Source organism: Salvelinus alpinus, chromosome 25 (assembly GCF_045679555.1).
Source record: "Salvelinus alpinus chromosome 25, SLU_Salpinus.1, whole genome shotgun sequence".
Lineage (NCBI taxonomy): Eukaryota > Metazoa > Chordata > Actinopteri > Salmoniformes > Salmonidae > Salvelinus > Salvelinus alpinus.
Window position 1 is genome coordinate 12,781,054 of NC_092110.1, and position 20,984 is coordinate 12,802,037.

General features: G+C 42.0%; 1 protein-coding gene across 2 annotated transcripts in view; it reads left to right on the forward strand.

The window, feature by feature from the left end:
- Positions 1-20,984, forward strand: part of LOC139553382 (cysteine-rich motor neuron 1 protein) — a 129,994-nt gene that overhangs the window by 2,431 nt on the left and 106,579 nt on the right. For both annotated transcript variants that reach the window (XM_071365658.1, XM_071365657.1), the window contains exon 2: positions 14,848-15,021. In XM_071365658.1, the coding sequence (XP_071221759.1) occupies positions 14,848-15,021 (174 nt within the window). The remainder of the gene's footprint in view (positions 1-14,847; positions 15,022-20,984) is intronic.

Here is a 20,984-nt window from a genome sequence, read left to right on the forward strand (position 1 = left end):
GGCTGAATCTATTTGATGATCCCATGCCTACATTTACCTTTTTAGTAATTTCACTAGTGGAATGTTGATGAAGGGTCTAGAGTCCTTGAATATAGCAGAAATAAATAATCGGACAGCTTTTGATTTAATATTAAATTCCTTTCACATGGGAGAATAGTTCAATAATTTTTTTGTATTTTCTTCAAGCTTCAATCCCCAGTCCCTTCCACCTTTATAGGCTGCAGTCCAAACAATTAAAAGACACACTCTATCCCCTCAGCCCTCAAATTAAGTGGCCACTTCTGATGATGTATCCTGATGTCTGACGAGTATACACTTGCAGGGCAAGGGGCGAGGAAGGAAAGAATGATTTTTAAATGGACCGCCCATGCCCGGAAATTTGTCACTCGTTCATCCTGCGATGATTGTGTTTTCAGCCTCCGGTAGCTTGTGAGTGCTTTATATGCACTACAGTCAATTATGATTGCATGTCTACTTATATTAACTATATACTTATTAATATACTTCTACTGTATGATAGCTAGCAAATTAATTAGCTAACTAACGTTAGCCTGCCTAGCTGGAACTTCTGAAGAAGAAAAATGTTTTATTTCTACAATATCCAAAAGATAACCAAACAAAAACATATTTACTTTTTACGAGACGTGTTTGTGTCGTCATGTGCATTAGTAACACAATTTCGAACTTATTTGCATTCGTTTTTACTTACACTTGTATGTTGACTTCTCCATTGATGTTGTTTTTAAGTTTTGGTGGACTTTTCTTCGCGGATGTACAATCATTGCGAATTGAATTCTGTGGAGTTTCAGGCCCGGAGTGAACATAATTGTACACTCGCAAATTCGACTGAAAACGAGGGCTGAGGGGCTTACCTTGCAAACTTCCCTTGCTTGGCTAATCATTTGAACCTCCCTCCAAGATGGTGACGGGGATTCCCCCAAGGGCATAAGGAGGATAAGTGGGCGAGGGTGTGTCTTTTATGAGTTTGAACCGAAGTTTGAACCGAAGCCATTGAATCCAGTGGAGGCTGCTGAGGGAAGGAGGGCTTAAAATAATGTCTGGAATGGAGTCAATGGAGTGGTATCAACCACATCAAAGACGTGGTTTACATGTGTTTAATACCATTCCATTGACTTCATTCCAGCCATTATTATGGGCCGTCCTCCCCTCAGCAGTCTCCACTGATAGAATCCCAGTGGAGAGGAAAACGGATTAATATAATGAATGCTTTTAAAGTCCATGTGATATCTGTTACAGTATGTCTCATTCTAAAGGCGCTGACAGACTGTGCCGTGGACGGGGTTACCCATTAATTTTCAGTGAAGCCTAGGCGGGGGGCGAAATTCTATCCAGGCGGACAGCCCGAGCGGTCAGTTGTGCTCCTGCCTGTGGAAGCCGCTCTGCCGAGGCAGAGAAAATAGGATTCTGCAATGCGAGAGGGATAACTGGGCCCAAAATTTGTCTTCTCCAGCAGGTGGCGTTTTTTGGGCAAGGAGGTTTTGTGTGGAGGTCAATGGAGGTCAGTTGCTATTACAGTGAAAGAATACCATGCTATTGTTTGAGGAGAGTGCACAATTTTTTACATGAAAAGTGATTAATAAATAAATGAGGCACATCTGGGCAGTCTTGGCACAACATTTTGAACAGAAATGCAATGGTTCATTGGATCAGTCTTAAACGTTGCACACACACTGATGCCATCTAGTGGCCAAAATCTAAATTCCATCTGGGCTGGAATAATACATTATGGCCTTTCTCTTGCATTTCAAAGATGATGGTACAAAAAATACAAAAGAATGGTTGTTTTTTTCTTTGTATTATCTTTTACCATATCTATTATGTTATATTCTACTACATTCCTTTCACATTTCCATAAACGTCAAAGTGTTTCCTTTCAAATGGTACCAAGAATATGCATATCCTTGCAGGCAGTTAGATTTGGGTATGTCACTTTAGGCGAAAATTGGAAAAAAAGGGGCTAATCCTTAAGAGGTTTTTAAGGAACTGAAGCAAGCACACTTCTATTTGTTCGTTTGGAACACAGCCCTACATCCCCACCATTACACAATTACTGTTTTTGTTTACTCAATCTAAAAACGGTCCATTATTAAAGACATCCTCTGGAACTTTGTCGACTAGTAAGTATTTTCTAACCTCCCGCTTTGGGCTGGATGTGTCATTTTGTAGTTCATACATGCGTATTCTTTAGGCAGAATTACTATCTTACCTCAACTAGCCACTAAATCCCTAGTTTGAAAGCGACTGTTTTCTGGAACCTATTTTCCCCTACATTTTCCCCATATGGGCCAGCCCCCTAGCAATTCGAGTTTCAGCCCCTTGTCATTTGAGTGACAGCCAGCAAACACACAGCAGAAATAAAGAGAGCAATGACGTGGTGCACATATCTGTACATATTTGACCTAGTACGCAATTTTCGAGGACCACTTTTGGCTTGTGAGCACTACTTTCAGATCTACTGGCTAAAAAGTATGCAATAGTACCAGAGAATCCCCTTTAATCGCAATCTGAGTCAGGTGGGCATAATTTTAAAGCTTTTACTGCCAACATGACTAGCTAAGTTATAAAATATGATCTTACGGTAAGTCACTTCAGAGAAACAGATAGTAATTTTGGTAAGCAAAGTATGGATTCATGAGGGCATTCAGGTGCGTGTTCCGCTGCAAATTTTCTTCACAATACGACAAACAGGCTATTTTTGTTCAGAAAATAGGGTAGGAAGTAGGAAGTTATGTCATTTTTGTAACTGTACATCAAACATAGTGATCATAAATGTTGACACTATAAATTACATTAGTTTTATAATATGGAAATGTGAAGTGCACATTTGGACCAGGTTTGTGGTTTGCATGTATAACATCAGCGTCTCATCTTTCAGAACACATTGAGTCATCTTGATTTATAGCATTCCCTTCTTTCAGACAACAAAGCATTTGCAAAAATAGCCCAATTAGAGGGAGGGATGAGGGCATGTTGCGCTTGGTGCTCACGTGTTGAGCGTCTGTCATTTGAATCCCATACAAAGCTGTAATGTCACGTATAGCATGTAACTGTACAGCCACTACATTCCAATTTAGGTGCTTATCAGTGACCAAATCTGCCATTTTCAACCCGTAACAGGTTGTTAGTGTAAAGGGCTACTCAGACTGAATTTAACCAAATTAATCAAATGAGATTCATAGCCTACTGCTCAAAGATATGAAAGCTTTTCCAATATATGACAATATATGTGTGGAGAAAGACATCCCCTGACATTATTTAGCCCTACATGCAGCCTTACTGTAGACACAAACAGAGCCTTAGAGGACGCCACAGAGAGACACAAGGAGTCGGGTTTCAACAGGGGTGGCCATTAATGGAAACATGTTGATGAGACTCTGAAATGTTTGGCCAGTAAGTAGTCTCTCAGGTGGGTAATGTCTAATGCAAGGCCTGTGAAGCAAAAAGCAGCAAAGGTCTCCTGGAGGGTTGAACCAGATCAAACCATGGAACGCCAGTTACACCACCACTACAGAGCATGACCTTAGCCCCACCCGCACACTCCCCACCTCCAACCTTAGATGTTCCCCGTTCCCCACAGGGCCTTTCCCCAACATATTAGAGCTATAGTCACCCCCACCTCCAAACCCTAATGTTCCCTTAGCTGTCCCCCAGAGACCCTATATTCACCTGGCTCATCAGAGCCCTAGTAGTCACCATGCGCTGACATGCCTGCTGCTGTTCATAGTGTCACGGAGGCAGAGCACACAATGGGTCACGCCTCATGACAGCTAATGTCGGCTGTAATGACTCATGATGAATGATGATGAGTGTCACAACGACGCAGGCAGAGTGCGGGCCTTTGTTGGTGTAGCAAAAGGGGCTCTGCTCCGCCATACCTCATAGGCACTTCAGTCAGATACTGTTACCGTCGGAGAGCTTCTCCCTTTACACAAAGGGTCAGATGAAATGAATGCCTTTTAGCCCCTAAACTTATATCCAGGCAGTCCCGGGCAGGTGTTCAAACGAATCCGATCACATTTCAAAACCAACAGGTCATATCAGCCAGAGCCAGGAATTCTCACTGATCACTCTCAGTTCGGACAATCACACTGGGTATAAGTGGCTTACCCCAAGCTCACCTCCATCAGATCCTCAGAACGGTGCCTGGCTAATGGGATAACGTGGAACAAAGAGCACCAGGAGACTGAAGGCTCTGGGGCTTCAGGGTCGTCCCAGTGGGGATGATGGCCCTGCTGTGGATGATATGTATTTTTTCTGTTCCAGTTCCCCAGTTAGTGCTGTTGGATGGTCTGGGTTTCAGGGGACATTAGCTGCACTCAGGAGCTCTCTGACACAGAAGTTACATTACCGCTCAGGCAGGCAGGCAGCTCCAAGTTTCAGGCCAAATACCGCCTCAAGGCTCTCATCCTTTACAACACACTGACTGTCTGACATCCAATCTGTCATTTCTATTTCTACATCATTTTGCTGTTGTATAGTTTGACAGCCATGTGAGAGATAAACAACTGCAGTGATAATTATTATCTGATTTTGAACAGTATCACAATACCAGACACAAGTGTTTGTAGTCAGTAGTTTACAAGGTTTTTGAAGTATGTAGATGGAATAATAATCGCTCATGCATATGTATGTATGTATGTATGTCTCAATGAATTACTTTATACATCATTCCCAGAATGTTTAGAGGAAGGAAGGAGAGCTTCCTATTCACTTGGGTCGATTAAAGAGGAAATTGAGGTAAACAATAGGTTCTACCTTATCCTTGATGTTAACCGTATTGGAAGTAATTGATTACGTGCACTAGTTGTTTAGAGTCTGAATGGTCTGTCTCATAGGAATAGCTCCCAGGTCTACCAGGGGGCATTATGCAAATAAAAGGCTACAAATTGTGTAATGCTAACATAATATACTATTTAGAAAACACTTTTATACAAAGAAATATAATGAGTGCATAACATTTTAGTGTATGTGTCCCCCGTGGGAATCGAACCCACGACCCTGGCGTTGCTAGCACCACCTACTCCTACCCTCAGTGGGCTTACACAATAGGGTCTTCTTGAGGTGTCTGTCACTCAACACAAAGCCATCATCTGACCCCAAATGGCAAGCTATATCTGTGAATGACTTTGAAGTGACACTGTTCTTAAAAAGTACGCCATGAATCCCAAGCATGGAGTTCCTGGCACACCATGGTGTCACAGTACACCATTGTCACATTGTTTGAGTGGCTCTCAAGGAGTAATAGTCCAAATTAACCAGATGACAATGAGTGCAATTATAGGAATGGTTAAGTAATGATCATAACCGAATGAGGCTGTATGGCAAAATTACTAGTTGATTTTGGTTATAAACTCATCTAAAGATTATTAATCAAAATTGGACTGCGGTCAACACAAGATTCATTGCATCAGTGCTTTTCAAATCTAAATTAAAGTCCCTCCATTGATGCCCAACAGCGGTGTTGATCAAATGTTGATGTGAAATTAAATGTCACTGAGATAAGACCAGAGCCATGTTACAATGCTAGAAAAACAAATACTCAATGTGTGCCGTGCAATATGGCTGGCTCTGGCTGGCTCCCTTGTTTTTCAAATGGTAATGTGGCCAAATGAAATTGGTTTCTTTCTACATAGAAATGCCTTCTGTCTTCTGTCAAGAAGAAGGTTAAAAACTTGAGAGGAACTAGGACACATCCTCTTCCTCTTGTTTTTACAGTTCACGCATGGAAAGTTTTCGCTTGGCTCACAGAAGCAGATCTGAACGTTAGTGAAGCTGCCTGCTTGTCAGACTTATGCCAAATAATTTAGTGCGTTAAAAACAACATTACATAATTCTGAGTGACAAAAAAAACAGGAAGTCCATACAACAGAGATTCTAACAATTCTAAGGATAGAATGTTCTATATTTTTGGTGTGTTCTGTTGCTGTTCAGCATTCCCCTCTAGCTTATCTATACAAGCTACATGCATGCTATACAGTAGCATGAGGGCTGGGGAGGAATAATAATAATATATTTGCTTAGCTCACACCCTCGTCTAAGGCGACGTGCATAGTTTACATTTTTACTTAGTGATGTTAGCCATTTCTGCAGCTGGATATTTACAGAATGAGATGAGCTGCAGTTCCACGGAGGTCCATTCTCAAGGGCTTCCTGTTAGACAGGCATCCACTTGGGACTTTCTGACAGTGTTTAAAGGTGCACTTCACATAAATGGTACACCATAGTGCTACCAATGCCTATTAAAAAAGGGAAGACAATAACCATCATTACTGAAACTGACATTTCAGTATTTTCAATGATAAAGATTTCCATCAGGGTTATTTGTCAAACATCATTAGCACATGATAAACACTACCGTACCCAGAGTGCACCTGGAGCATGTACTGTAACAATGACTCTCCTCATTAGTGTTGTGCTCTAATGTACTGTAACAATGACTCTCCTCATTAGTGCTCAGAACATAGGTGTCACTTCACATTTGCAGGCATCTACTGAAAGTGGAACTAAACTGCTTTTCTCTGTTCTATATGTCTCAAATGCTCTCTCTTTCAACCACTGGCAATGACATCCATCCATCTAAAACTCCATCTAAAACTCAAAGACACAATCTGTCATTTTAATAGCCTGACCCTGCTACTTTGTTTGGTAAGATGAGGGATGGGGCTGTGGAAATTAAACCACTCTCAAATTCTCCACCATCTCAGATTGAAAATCCTGCAGCAACAGGAAATGTGAATTATTATGTGGATTATAATTAATGGACATTTTTGCAAGGGAACATTAAGTCTGACATTTCAAAGTGGAAATTACAAACTTCAGAAGCCTTTTTAAACCTCAAATACACCACAAGCGTTTAATTTCTTGCATTGCAGAAAAGTTCTCCTGCAACAGGGTGATCAAATTAAGATCCTACATCTGTAGGCGCAGAGGGGACGTGAACCACCCAACCTAAATCAATCCCAGATGTCTCATTTTCTCTTACACCCTCCAGTCATTCACTTGACTGATTTATGAGTAGATTTCAATACAATAAAATATTGTTTCCACTTTCCAATCACTATAATGTGATTTTGGGAATAACACTGTGCGATAACACTTAGAGAGAAATGAAGACACATTTAATTGAGTGACGCCACAGGCCATGACATGCTCACCAGCTCAAATAAGATCCTGACACTCAATGGTGAGACAACCCTTTAACACCTTTGCCCAAAGATGGATGTGACTGCCGCCAAAGGCTGATTTTGTGCCCCAGTGTCTTTCTGATGCTCCCACGAATAGGGCCAGTGAAGGCTGGATTCAATTTGTTGAGAACACAGATTATTGTCTGTAGTGAGTGAAGAGAAGCGGAAATGTGTAACTTTTCCTCCACTGCCTCCTCCTTATCACGTTCCTCCTCTTTGTCCCTGAAGTCCCTCGAACAGACTTGGGTTCAAATACTATTAAAAATCATTTCAAATACTTTATCTGGGCTTTATTGAGATTGCCTGGCATAAATGGAACCAATAGAATAGTCACAAAATGGCAACCACCTGGCACTTCAGGCAGACTAGAGCAAATGCTAAAAGTATTGGAACAATTTCAAATAGTATTTGAACCCAGGTCTGCCATCAACTGGCAGTCTGTCCTCAAGGGACAGACTGCCATATAACTTCCAAGCCTGGATAGTGGATATCGTTTAGGGCCAGAAGTATAGATGAAAGAGTTAGGGTTGTCTGGCAGGACTAAAGAAGATATAAAAGTTAGGTTAGAATCCTAAGCGAGCGAATCACACACAAAGCCTCAGGACAGGAAGAGCACAGCAGCTTCTGTAGCTAAATCCATGAAAATTACATATTATTTTCCTAAAGGCACATTTATTTATTTATTTTTGCTTTAATGTTGCATCATTTTGTCTCACAAAGACAGTTATTTAATTCCCCTTTCCTACTTTAAAAGTGTTGCCCAGTGTAGTCCAAAATGTGATTTTCCTGTGTTTTATATATATTTCCACACAATGTGGTTGAAATAATACTGTGAAATTGTAAAAATTATGGTAATGCCCTTTGAGTGTAAGAGCTGTTTGAAAAGACCGCCTGCAATTTTAGCCTGTTATGGTGAGATGGAGTTTTGGCCTACCTGGAGAAATCACCAGGCGGTAAATTAGTTGATAGACCAATTTTTTATTTTATTTTTTTATTTCACCTTTATTTAACCAGGTAGGCAAGTTGAGAACAAGTTCTCATTTACAATTGCGACCTGGCCAAGATAAAGCAAAGCAGTTTGACACATACAACAACACAGAGTTACATATGGAGTAAAACAAACATACAGTCAATAATACAGTAAGAAAGAGAGTTCTTAACCTCTTTCCAATAAGAGCTAGTTTTCCCCTCAGACCACTCTCAGACAGTCCTAACAAAACCTTTGCTTGAAAAATTGCTCATTGCTAAGAAGCAATTTTTGTTTATTTTTTTACAATTTTAATTGAAAACAATTACAGTAAGGTTCTTACTTTTTACCCAGAAATGATTTGAAATTGAGATAAAGATGGCTGCATTGAGCCTTTAAGCGTTTGAAATATCTTTCCTCTTGAGTAATTAAAACACTGAACAAAAATATAACACAACATGTAGTGTTGGTCCCACGTTTCATGAGCTGAAATAAAACATCCCAGAAATTGGCCATATGCACAACAAGGTTATTTCTATAAAATGTTTTGCGCAAATTTGTTTACATCCCTGTTAGTGAGCATTTCTCCATTGCCAAAATAATCTATCCACCTGACAGGTGGATATCAAGAAGCTGATTAAAGAAGCTGATTAAAGCTGATTAATGTTAAGCTGATTAATGTGGCAATATGTAACTTTTTGGGCGACCCGACCAAATTCACCTAGAAATGTGAGTTATAGATCTATCATTCTACTTGAAAGCAAGTCTAAGAAGCGTTAGATCTCTGTGATTCCCGTTGTTCAGTTTTGTTTTTACATGTTTTACTTTCGGTTTTGTACACCAGCTTCAAACAGCCGAAACAACAATATTGTTGGTTATGGAAAATATATTTCACAGTGGTTTAGATAGTGTAGAGAATCTACACTATACTAGCTTATTTTGTCACATAAACTAAAATTAGGCGAACTATTTGAGTTTTAGCAACCAGAATATGACAGAGGGATTTCTGCATAGTGCATCTTTAAACATCATGATCATTACACATGTGCATGTTGTGATGGGGACAATAAAATGTGCAGTTTTGTCATACAACACAATGCAACAGTTTTGAAGGATCATGGAATTGGCATGTTGACTGCAGGAATGTCCACCAGAGCTGTTACATAAGCGGCCATAAGCCGCCTCTCTACCATAATCCACTTCCAACATCCGGCTTCTTCACCTGCGGGATCGTCTGAGACCAGCCACTCGGACAGCTGATGAAACTGTGGGTTTGCACAACAGAAGAAACTGTCTCAGGGAAGCTCATCTGCATGCTCGTCGTCCTCACCAGGTTCTTGACCTGACTGCAGTTCGGCGTCATAATCGACTTCAGTGTGCAAATGCTCAGCTTCGATGGCCATTGGCTCGCTGGAGAGGTGTACTCTTCACGGATGAATCCGTGAAGTTTCAACTGTAGTGGGCCTTTGGCAGACAGCGTGAATGGTGTCCTGTGGGCAAGCGGTTTGCTGATGTCAACGTTGTGCACAGAGTGCCCAATGGTGGCGGTGGGGTTATGGTATGGGCAGGCATAACCTACGGACAACAAACACAATTGCATTTTATCGATGGCAATTTGAATGCACAGAGATACTGTGACGAGATCCTGAGGCCCCTTGTCGTGCCATTCAACCGTCGCCATCACCTCATGTTTCAGCATGATAATGCACGCCCCCAAAAATGTCCCAGTTCTTACATGGCCTATATACTTACCAGACATGTCACCCATTGAGCATGTTTGGGATGCTCTGGATCGACGTGTCGACAGTGTTCCAGTTCCCGCCAATATCCAGCAACTTTGCACAGCCATTGATGAGGAGTGGAACAACATTCCACATGCCACAATCAACAGCCTTATTAACTCTATGTGAAGGAGATGTGTTGCGCTGCATGAGGCAAGTGGTAGTCACACCAGATACGGACTGTTTTTCAGATTTAAAAAATGTAAGGTATCTGTGACCAACATATGCATATCTGTATTCCCAGTCATGTGAAATCCATAGATTAGGGCCTAATGAATGTATTTCAATTGACTGACTTCCTTATGTGAACTGTAACTCAGTACAATCTTTGAAATTGTTGCATGTTGAGTTTATATTTTTGTTCAGTGTAGGTACCTTCAGCGCCAGCTAATGCTGCCTCCTCCTATATGCAGGCAAGGCCCCCTGCTAAAATAACTATCATGTGCCACCACAGGGAACTAGAGCTATCCTCATACAAAATCACAGGGACTTCAGATGATATGGGGCTGTAACTTCAACAGTTTTCTTTTAGCATTGCTTTGGTGTTGGGTTTGGTGTTTCAGCCAACTTTTACAACTCTCATGAGGCCAAATTCTAATTTGAGATACAGAATGTGTGCAATGCTTCATAACTCAAATTTCCACATAAATCATGCACTGATGTCAATAGGTTTCCAAGAACGTTTGAGTTAGGCAATGCCCTTATGAATTATTACAGAATTTTGGAAGAGAAGTTATGATTCTACATCTTCCATTTAAAAAAGAATACAGTAGTGTATATCATGATAACAGACATATGGCAAAAGCACCAAATCCTTTCTTTGATTCTCGGCCTGTGCACTCATGGCCACATCTTTTATGTACACATGCAGTGTTGTGATGAATGAATGTATTTCCTGCTGTATTTTTAGTGCTAGATGTTTAGATAGTGATGAGTCACATGTACATTGTATTCTCAGACCTTGAACCATATGCATTTCACAGACAACACAGAGCTCTTTTCAATAACTATAGTCAGTGACCTTGAAGTTCTCATGCTGTACAAGCACTTGATAAGTGGGCTTCCTATACATCACATTGTCAAGCAAGGCACAGCAAAGCCGACACATAGTTATTGACAATAATATACACATACTTTACTGTATCTGTCTGTCTACAGTCGTGGCCAAAAGTTTTGAGAATGACACAAATATTAATTTCCACAAAGTTTGCTGCTTCAGTGTCTTTAGATATTTTTGTCAGATGTTACTATGGAATACTGATGTATATTTACAAGCATTTCATTAGTGTCAAAGGCTTTTATTGACAATTACATGAAGTTGATGCAAAGAGTCAATATTTGCAGTGTTGACCCTTCTTTTTCAAGACCTCTGCAATCTGCCCTGGCATGCTGTCAATTAACTTCTGGGCCACATTCTGACTGATGGCAGCCCATTCTTGCATAATCAATGCTTGGAGTTTGTCAGAATTTGTGTTTTTTTGTTTGTCCACCCGCCTCTTGAGGATTGACCACAAGTTCTCAATGGGATTAAGGTCTGGGGAGTTTCCTGGCCATGGACCCAAAATATCGATGTTTTGTTCCACGAGCCGCTTAGTTATCACTTTTGCTTTATGGCAAGGTGCTCCATCATGCTGGAAAAGGCATTGTTCGTCACCAAACTGTTCCTGGATGGTTGGGAGAAATTGCTCTCGGAGGATGTGTTGGTACCATTCTTTATTCATGGCTGTGTTCTTAGACAAAATTGTGAGTGAACCCACTCCCTTGGCTGAGAAGCAACCCCACACATGAATGGTCTCAGGATGCTTTACTGTTGGCATGACACAGGACTGATGGTAGCGCTCAAATTGTCTTCTCCGGACAAGCTATTTTCCGGATGCCCCAAACAATCGGAAAGGGGATTCATCAGAGAAAATGACTTTACCCCAGTCCTGAGCAGTCCAATCCCTCTACCTTTTGCAGAATATCAGTCTTTCCCTGATGTTTTTCCTGGAGGGAAGTGGCTTCTTTGCTGTACTTCTTGACACCAAGCCATCCTCCAAAAGTCTTCGCCTCACTGTGCGTGCAGATGCACTCACACCTGCCTACTGCCATTCCCGAGCAAGCTCTGTACTGGTGGTGCCCCGATCTCGCAGCTGAATCAACTTTAGGAGACGGTCCCAGCACTTGCTGGACTTTCTTGGGCGCCCTGAAGCCTTCTTCACAACAATTGAACCGCTCTCCTTGAAGTTCTTGATGATCCGATAAATGGTTGATTTAGGTGCAATCTTACTGGCAGCAATATCCTTGCCTGTGAAGCCCTTTTTGTGCAAAGCAATGATGACGGCACATGTTTCCTTGCAGGTAACCATGTTTGACAAAGGAAGAACAATGATTCCAAGCACCACCCTCCTTTTGAAGCTTCCAGTTTGTTATTCAAACTCAATCAGCATGACAGAGTGATCTCCAGCCTTGTCCTCGTCAACACTCACACCTGTGTTAACGAGATAATCACTGACATGATGTCAGCTGGTCCTTTTGTGGCAGGGCTGAAATGCAGTGGAAATGTTTTTAGCGATTCAGTTAATTTGCATGGCAAAGAGGGACTTTGCAAATAATTGCAATTCATCTGATCACTCTTCATAACATTCTGGAGTATATGCAAATTGCCATCATACAAACTGAGGCAGCAATTTGTGAAAATTTATATTTGTGTCATTCTCAAAACTTCTGGCCACAACTGTATACACACACACTCAAGAATTTCCCCATACACTCTCAATGTCACTTTTATGCCCAAAGATGGAAGTGCAAAACATACTGTATGCCAACACATGCTCGAGTGTGCGAGCAACCACACACACACACACACACACACACACACACACACACACACACACACACACACACACACACACACACACACACACACACACACACACACACACACACACACACACACACACACACACACACACACACACACTACTAAGAAGGGAGCTGGAGAAAAAGCACTGTCCTATCTCAAATGTACTGCATGTTTGCACTGCAAATATAACTACATAATGTGGTGAGCTAGCTAGCTTCAAACAGTACACCTGAATGGCACCCTATTACCTGGAGGTGTGTTGGGTCATTGTCCTGTTGAAAAACAAATGATAGTCCCACTAAGCGCAAACCAGATGGGATGGCATATTGCTGCAGTATGCTGTGAAACGCCATGCTGGTTAAGTGTGCCTTGAATTCTAAATAAATCACTGACAGTGTCAACAGCAAAGCACCCCAACACCATCACACCTCCTCCTCCATGCTTCACGGTGGGAACCCCACATGCGGAGACCATCTGTTCACCTACTCTGCTTCTCACAAAGACACGGGGGTTGGAACCAAAAATCTCAAATTTGGACCCATCAGACCTTAGGACAGATTCCATTGATCGTGTTTCTTGGCCCAAGCAAGTCTCTTCTTATTATTGTTGTTCTTTAGTAGTGGTTTCTTTGTAGCAATTCAACCATGAAGGCCTGATTCACACAGTCTCCTCTGAACAGTTGATGTTGAGATGTGTCTTGTTACTTGAACTCTGTGAAGTATTTATTTGGGCTGCAATTTCTGAGGCTGGTAACTCTAATGAAGTTACCCTCTGCAGCACAGGTAACTCCAGGTCTTTCTTTCCTGTGGCGGTCCTCATGAGAGCCAGTTTCATCATAGCGCTTGATAGTTTTTGCGACTGCACTTGAAGAAACTTTCAAAGTTCTTGAAAATGTTCTGTATTGACTGACCTTCATGTCTTAAAGTAATGATGGACTGTCATTTCTCTTTGCTTATTTGAGCTGTTCTTGCAATAATATGGACTTGTTCTTTTACGAAATAGTGCTATCTTCTGTATACCACCCCGACCTTGTCACAACACAACTGATTGGGTCAAACACATTAAGAAGGAAAGAAATTCCACAATTAACTTTTAACAATTGCATTCCAGGTGACTACCTCATGAAGCTGGTTGAGAGAATGCCAAGAGTGTGCAATGCTGTCATCAAGGCATAGGGTGGCTATTTTGAAGAATCTCAAATATAATATATATTTTGATTTGTTTAACACTTTTTTGGTTACTACAAGATTCCATATGTGTTATTTCATAGTTTTGATGTCTTCACTATTATTCTACATTGTAGAAAATAGTAAAAATAAAGAAAAACCCTGGAATGAGTAGGTGTGTCCAAACTTTTGACTGGTACTGTATATAGTGCACTACTTTTGACCAGGGCCGTTATGACTCTGGTCAAATGTAGTGCACTGTATACAGATGTAGGATCTTAATTTGAGCCAGTTTGCTACAGCAGGAAAAGAATCCTGCAGCAACAGGGAATGTGAATTATTATGTGGATTCTAATTAAGGGGGTTGATACATTGTTCGTAAGGGAAAATAATGTCTGAAATTTCAAAGTGAAAATTGCAAACTTTAGAAGCCTTTTTAAACCTCAAATACACTACAAGTCTTACATTGTTTCAATTGCAGGAAAGTTCTCCTGCAACAGGGTGATCAAATTAAGATCCTACATCTGTAAGGGTAGGGTGCCATTTGCGATGCTCCCACTGTCATACACCATAATGATCAATATTTCAGCCGGGGAGTTGACAAAATACAGTAACTGACCTTTATAGTTTTGTATTTGCAATACATTCTTGGGGTATAGTGTGAGTACTGGTAACAATGTTCAGTTATGATTGTTGGAGGCATCATGAAAACAAATCTTGAATTGAAACATTTATGAAATGTTATATTGTTTACTTGATCATGGATTATGTACAGTATGAGGTATGCTGGCAAACATAGATAATAAAACAAAAAAGTTCATGTCCTTGATTTGATGTAATATTACGTTGACATTGCCCTCAATGTACCTTTCTTCCTGATCAGACGAAAACTGGGACGACGACCAGTTGTTGGGATTTGAGCCGTGCAACGAGAACCTGATCACGGGCTGCAACATCATTGATGGGAAGTGTGAGTGTGACAGCATACGGACCTGCAACAACCCCTTTGAGTTCCCCAGCCAGGACGCATGCCAGACCGCTCTGAGGAAGATTGAAGGTATGATGCATATCAATGAATGTTTACAATGAAATATGAATGGTGGCCTTCTTGGTCCTGTATGGCTCAGTTGGTAGAGCATGGTGCTGGCAACGCCAGAGTCATGGATTCGATTCTTCCTGAGGCCACCCATGTGGAAATATATGCAATCACTATTGAACGTCGCTAAATGGCCTATATGCTATGTTAAAATGTGCCTAGAAATGAATGAAAACACTTGGTATGCCAAGGTGATGTGTCAGTGAGCCGTCATCAGTGCTGTTTTGCTGATGATGCCTCTTCAAATGAATGGTGGAACATTATTCCCAGAGGGGAACACATCTCGACACAACACCTCATTCTCTCTCGCTTGCATGACGCTGTTCAAAAGACTGGGGAGAGTAGGGCATGCATGGTCATGTCTTAGGTATCAAGCCACACGTACACAAGGTGTTTTTCATGCGGTCTTATTTATGCATGTCGTCTACTGTTAGCTACCACCTGGTTGGACACTTTGTTAGATGCTATGACTTTGAATAGATCCAAGCGAATGGGTACTTAGAATTCTGATCGGACTCGTACTGTACAGTTTTCATACACTCTTAGAAAAAAGGGTTCCAAAAGGGTTCTTCGGTTGTCCCATTTTAGTTCCAGGTAGAACCCTTCTTCAAAGGGTTCTCCTGTGGGGCCAGCTGAAGAACCCTTTGAGCACCTTTTGTGTAGTGATTTTCTGGATATTATGTATAGATCCCATATGTCTCTGCCAGGCTTATAGGATTTATTATTAGCAGAGATTAACTCGGCTAATTGTTGTGTGCTTCGTTGTTATTCATAAATACTCAGACACGAATCAAGCTAAATTATCAATTCCCAGCTTCATTTTTGAGGGTGGTAAGCAGCCTCCAAACTGATTGAATTTCTGTCACTGAGTCATTATGCAGTGAGCAAATGCCACTCTTTCTTTGTAATGATCCACTGCTTTGTTTTCAGATTCATCCTTTTCTGTTGTTCCCCCAGCATATTTAAAATGATTTTACAGAGTACTGCACTTTGAATAACAACACGGAAATCCCTGGCGCCACACAATTTTGTCATATATTTATCTGCTCTTTTGCTGCCTCTTTTTTCCATCCTTTTCTTTTTTGAGTGAGGTGTCCTGTTTGTTTAGTCGGATGTGTTTCTGTGACAGGTTCTCTTCTGTGATATTCAAAAAAACAAACAAATAAACACAGGATTCTAATAGGCCTATCAGAATGCAAATGTAGCGGAACTAGGACTGCAGTCCCCCATGGATACCCAGGCTGTATCTTTGTGTCTGCCGGTGTGTTTACAGTTCTCTGGCAGCAGATGGCCAATTAAAGCACCAAAATATAGGCTTGTTATGGCAACCAACAGTCCTAGCAACGGGGACGATGGCCCTTGTTGTTTTGTTGTGGCAGGTGTACCTTCAGTCTACGGCTGCTGTGCTGTGGTGCCTCTCCCTTTGAAAAGCACAGGTTCCCTCTCCACCGTTAAGATCTATGGAGTATAACTTTTGTACATGGAGGAACTGTTGTTGTGCTGTGTTCTGTTTTAAGGCCTGCCTGTCATATAGCCTGTCACTGTTTAGCTGTGGTGTTTTCTGTCACTGACTTTACTGTGTAACTAACTGTGGCTTTGTGTAGTTGTTGTGTCCTGTCTGGCTGGTTCAGTTATTTGTTATGGCTGGTGGATGGTGTTTTTAACATTGGCGGTCTGAGTCCTGTCTATGTGTGTGTCTGCTCTCTGTCTTGGCCCAGGAGATCCATGGTGTGTGTGTAGACTGGGCTTTTTGCCGCCGTAACCACAGACTGAGAGATTACCATGAGTAAAGACTGGGATTATCATACTCAACAACATCACAGGTATTACTGATATTTCTCAGCATACCAATGAGCCTGGTTTTGTTTTTTGTGCAATGAAGGCAGACATCGTTTTTGCATCCCAAGTGGCACCCTATTTCCTTTATAGAGCACTACTTTTGACCAGGGCCAATTGGGCTCTGGTAAAAAAAAAAGTTGTGTACCATATAGGGAAGGCAGTGTCATTTGGGACGCAGTCCTTAACTCCCTAACAAATATGAGGGTGAGAAAGATGAGGCTCCTATGTCATCATGCCATTTCCTCTTTTTCTGAAAATCATACACCACATGACCAAATGTATGTGGACAGCTGCTTGTCAAACATCTTATTCCAAAATCATGGGCATTAATATGGAGTTGGTCCCCCCTTGTTGCTATTACAGCCTCCACTCTTCTGGGAAGGCTTTCCACTAGATTTTGGAACATTGCTGCGGGTACTTGCTTCCATTCAGCCACAAGAGCATTAGTGAAGTCGGGCACTGATGTTGTGTGATTAGGCCTGGCTCGCAGTCGGCGTTCCAATTCATCCCAAAGGTGGTCAATGGGGTTGAGGTCAGGGCTCTGTACAGGTAAGTCATGTTCTTCCTCACAGATCTCAACAAAACATTTCTGTATGGACCTCCCTGCACGGGGGCATTGTCATGCTGAAACAGGAAAGGGCTTTCCCCAAACTGTTTGTCACAAAGTTGGAATCATCTATGATGTCTGTAGCATTAAGATTTCCCTTTACTGGAACTAAGGGGCCTAGCCCGACCCATGAAAAACAGCCCCAGACCATTATTCTTCCTCCACCAAACTTTACAGTTGGCACTATGTATTGGGACAGGTAGTGTTCTCCTGGCATCCGCCAAACTCTGATTCGTCCATCGGACTGACATATGGTAAAGCGTGATTCATCACTCCAGAAAATATGTTTTACTCCACTCAGGCCTATGCTTGGCATTGCTCATGGTTATCTTAGGCTCATGGTTATCTTGGTTATCATGGCTTAGGCCATGGAAACGCATTTCATGAAGCTCCTGACGAGCCGTTCTTGTGCTGACATTGCTTCCAGAGGCCGTTTGTAACTCGGTAGTGAGTGTTGCAACTGAAGACAAACGATTTTTACACGCTATGTGCTTCAGCGGTCCCGTTCTGTGAGGTTGTGTGGCCTACCACTTCGCGGCTGAGCCGTTGTTGCTTTTAAACGTTTCCACCACTTTCCACAGCACTTACAGTTGACCGGTGCAGGTCTAGCAGGGCCGAAATTTGACGAAGTGACTTGTTGGAAAGGTGGTATTGTCAGAGTCGTGTGTATAGGTGGCAGGGAAGTCAGGCGCAGGAGAGTCAAACGGAGTGTAAATGGAGTCTTTTAATATATGTCCACTTAACATGCTCCAAACACTAATATGTACATACATAAAATAAACATGGGTACGAGGACCCGTCGCACACCTATATAACCATAAACAACACTGACATAGAACAATCTCTGACAAAGACATGAGGGGAAACAGAGGGTTAAATACACAACAGGTAATGAATGGGATTGAAACCAGGTGTGTGGGAAGACAAGACAAAACCAATGGAAAATGAAAAATGGATCAATGATGGCTAGAAGACCGGTGACGTCGACCGCCGAGCACCGCCCGAACAAGGAGAGGCAATGACTTCGGCAGAAGTCGTGACAGGTATCCTATGACGGTGCCACTTTGAAAGTCACTGTGCTCTTCAGTAAGGCCATTCTCCTGCCATTGTTTGTGTATGGAGATTGCATGGCTGTGTGCTCGATTTATATACCTGTCTTCAATCAATTGTGGCTGAAATAGCCGAATCCACACATGTTCAGGGGTGTCCACATACTTTTGTATATACAGTGCATTCGGAAAGTATTCAGACCCCTTAACTTTTTCCATATTTAGTTTCGTTTCAGCCTTATTCTAAAATTGATTAAATTCTGTTTTTTCCCTCATCAATCTACAAACAACACCCCATAATGACAAAGCAAAAAACGCTTTTTTATTTAAAAACAAGCTTGGCACACCTGTATTTGGGGAGTTTCTCCCGTTCTTCTCTGCAGATCCTCTCAAGCTCTGTCAGGTTGGCTGCACAGCTATTTTCAGGTCTCTCCAGAGATGTTAGATCGGGTTCAAGTCCGGGCTCTGGCTGGGCCACTCAAGGACATTCAGAGACTTGTCCCGAAGCCACTCCTGCGTTGTCTTGGCTGTGTGCTTAGAATTGTTGTCCTGTTGGAAGGTGAAACTTTGCCCCAGTCTGAGGTGCTAAGTCCTCTGGAACAGGTTTTCATCAAGGATCTCTCTGTACTTTGCTCCGTTCAGCTTTCCCTCGATCCTGACTAGTCTCCCAGTCCCTGCCACTGAAAACATCCCCACAGCATGATGCTGCCACCACCATGCTTTACCGTAGGGATGGTGCCAGGTTTATTCCAGACGTGACGCTTGCCATTCAGGCCAAATAGTTCAAACTTTGTTTCATCAGACCAGAGAATCTTGTTTCTCATGGTCTAAGAATTATTTAGGGGCCTTTTGGCAAACTTCAAGCAGGCTGTCGTGCATTTTCCTGAGGAGTAGCTTCCGTCTGGCCACTCTACCATAAAGGCCTGATAGGTGAAGTGCTGCAAAGATGGTTGCCCTTCTGGAAGGTTCTCCCATCTCCACAGAGTTACCATCGGGTTCTTGGTCACCTCCCTGACCAAGGCCGTTCTCCCCCGATTGCTCAGTTTGGCTGTGTGGCCAGCTCTAAGAAGAGTTTTGGTGGTTTCCAACTTCTTATATTTAAAAATGATGGAGGCCACTGTGTTCTTGGGAACCTTAAATGCTGCAGAAATGTTTTATTACCCTTCCCCAGATCTGTGCCTCGACACAATCCTGTCTCGGAGCTCTACAGACAATTCCTTCGACCTCATGGCTTGGTTTTTGCTCTGACATGCACTGTCAACTGTGGGACCTTATATAGACAGGTGTGTGCCTTTCCAAATCATGTCCAATCAATTTAGTTTACCACAGGTGAACTCCAATCAAGTTGTAGAAACATCTCAAGGATAATCAATGGAAACAGGATGGACCTGAGCTCAATTTTGAGTCTCATAGCAAAGGGTCTGAATACTTATGTAAATAAAGTATTTCTGATGTTTTATTTTAAAAAAAGGTTCGCAAAAAATGCTAAAAAACTATTTTTGCTTTGCGATTATGGGGTATTATGTGTAGATTGATGAGGAGAAAAAAATATATAGTTTAATTTAGATTATGGCTGTAACGTACCAAAATGTGGAAAAGGAGAATGGGTCTGAATACTTTCCGAATGCACTGTATAGTGTACTTACCATGATGCTTGAATATACAATGGCTGCGTTCTAGGCGGACTACATTACAGTTACCTGCCTGATCTCAGAAGTCCTAGTTAGGTGTTTAACATATCAGCTAACGCTAAGATTTCGCAATCCGATGCAATGTAGTCTGCCTCGAATACGATCAAAGCCTTCCGGGTGCACACAATAGCAGCTATGTCCTTGTAAAAGATAACCAATCTGACTGATGTAAAAAAAAAAGTATCTCTGCACAAATGTATAATATGGCAGGAATGTAAAGTATGCAAGCTGTCCTGAGTTCGTTGAACAGATAAATCAAAAATAATCTGTGCGGTATATCTCCACTCCCGGTGGGTTGTGATAGGTCTGATGACCTCTGACGGTGGGTTGTGATAGGTCTAATGACCTCTGACGGTGGGTTGTGATAGGTCTGATGACCTCTGACGGTGGGTTGTGATAGGTCTAATGACCTCTGACGGTGGGTTGTGATAGGTCTAATGACCTCTGACGGTGGGTTGTGATAGGTCTAATGACCTCTGAAGGTGGGTTGTGATAGGTCTAATGACCTCTGACGGTGGGTTGTGATAGGTCTAATGACCTCTGACGGTGGGTTGTGATAGGTCTAATGACCTCTGAAGGTGGGTTGTGATAGGTCTAATGACCTCTGACGGTGGGTTGTGATAGGTCTAATGACCTCTGAAGGTGGGTTGTGATAGGTCTAATGACCTCTGAAAGTGGGTTGTGATAGGTCTAATGACCTCTGACGGTGGGTTGTGATAGGTCTAATGACCTCTGACG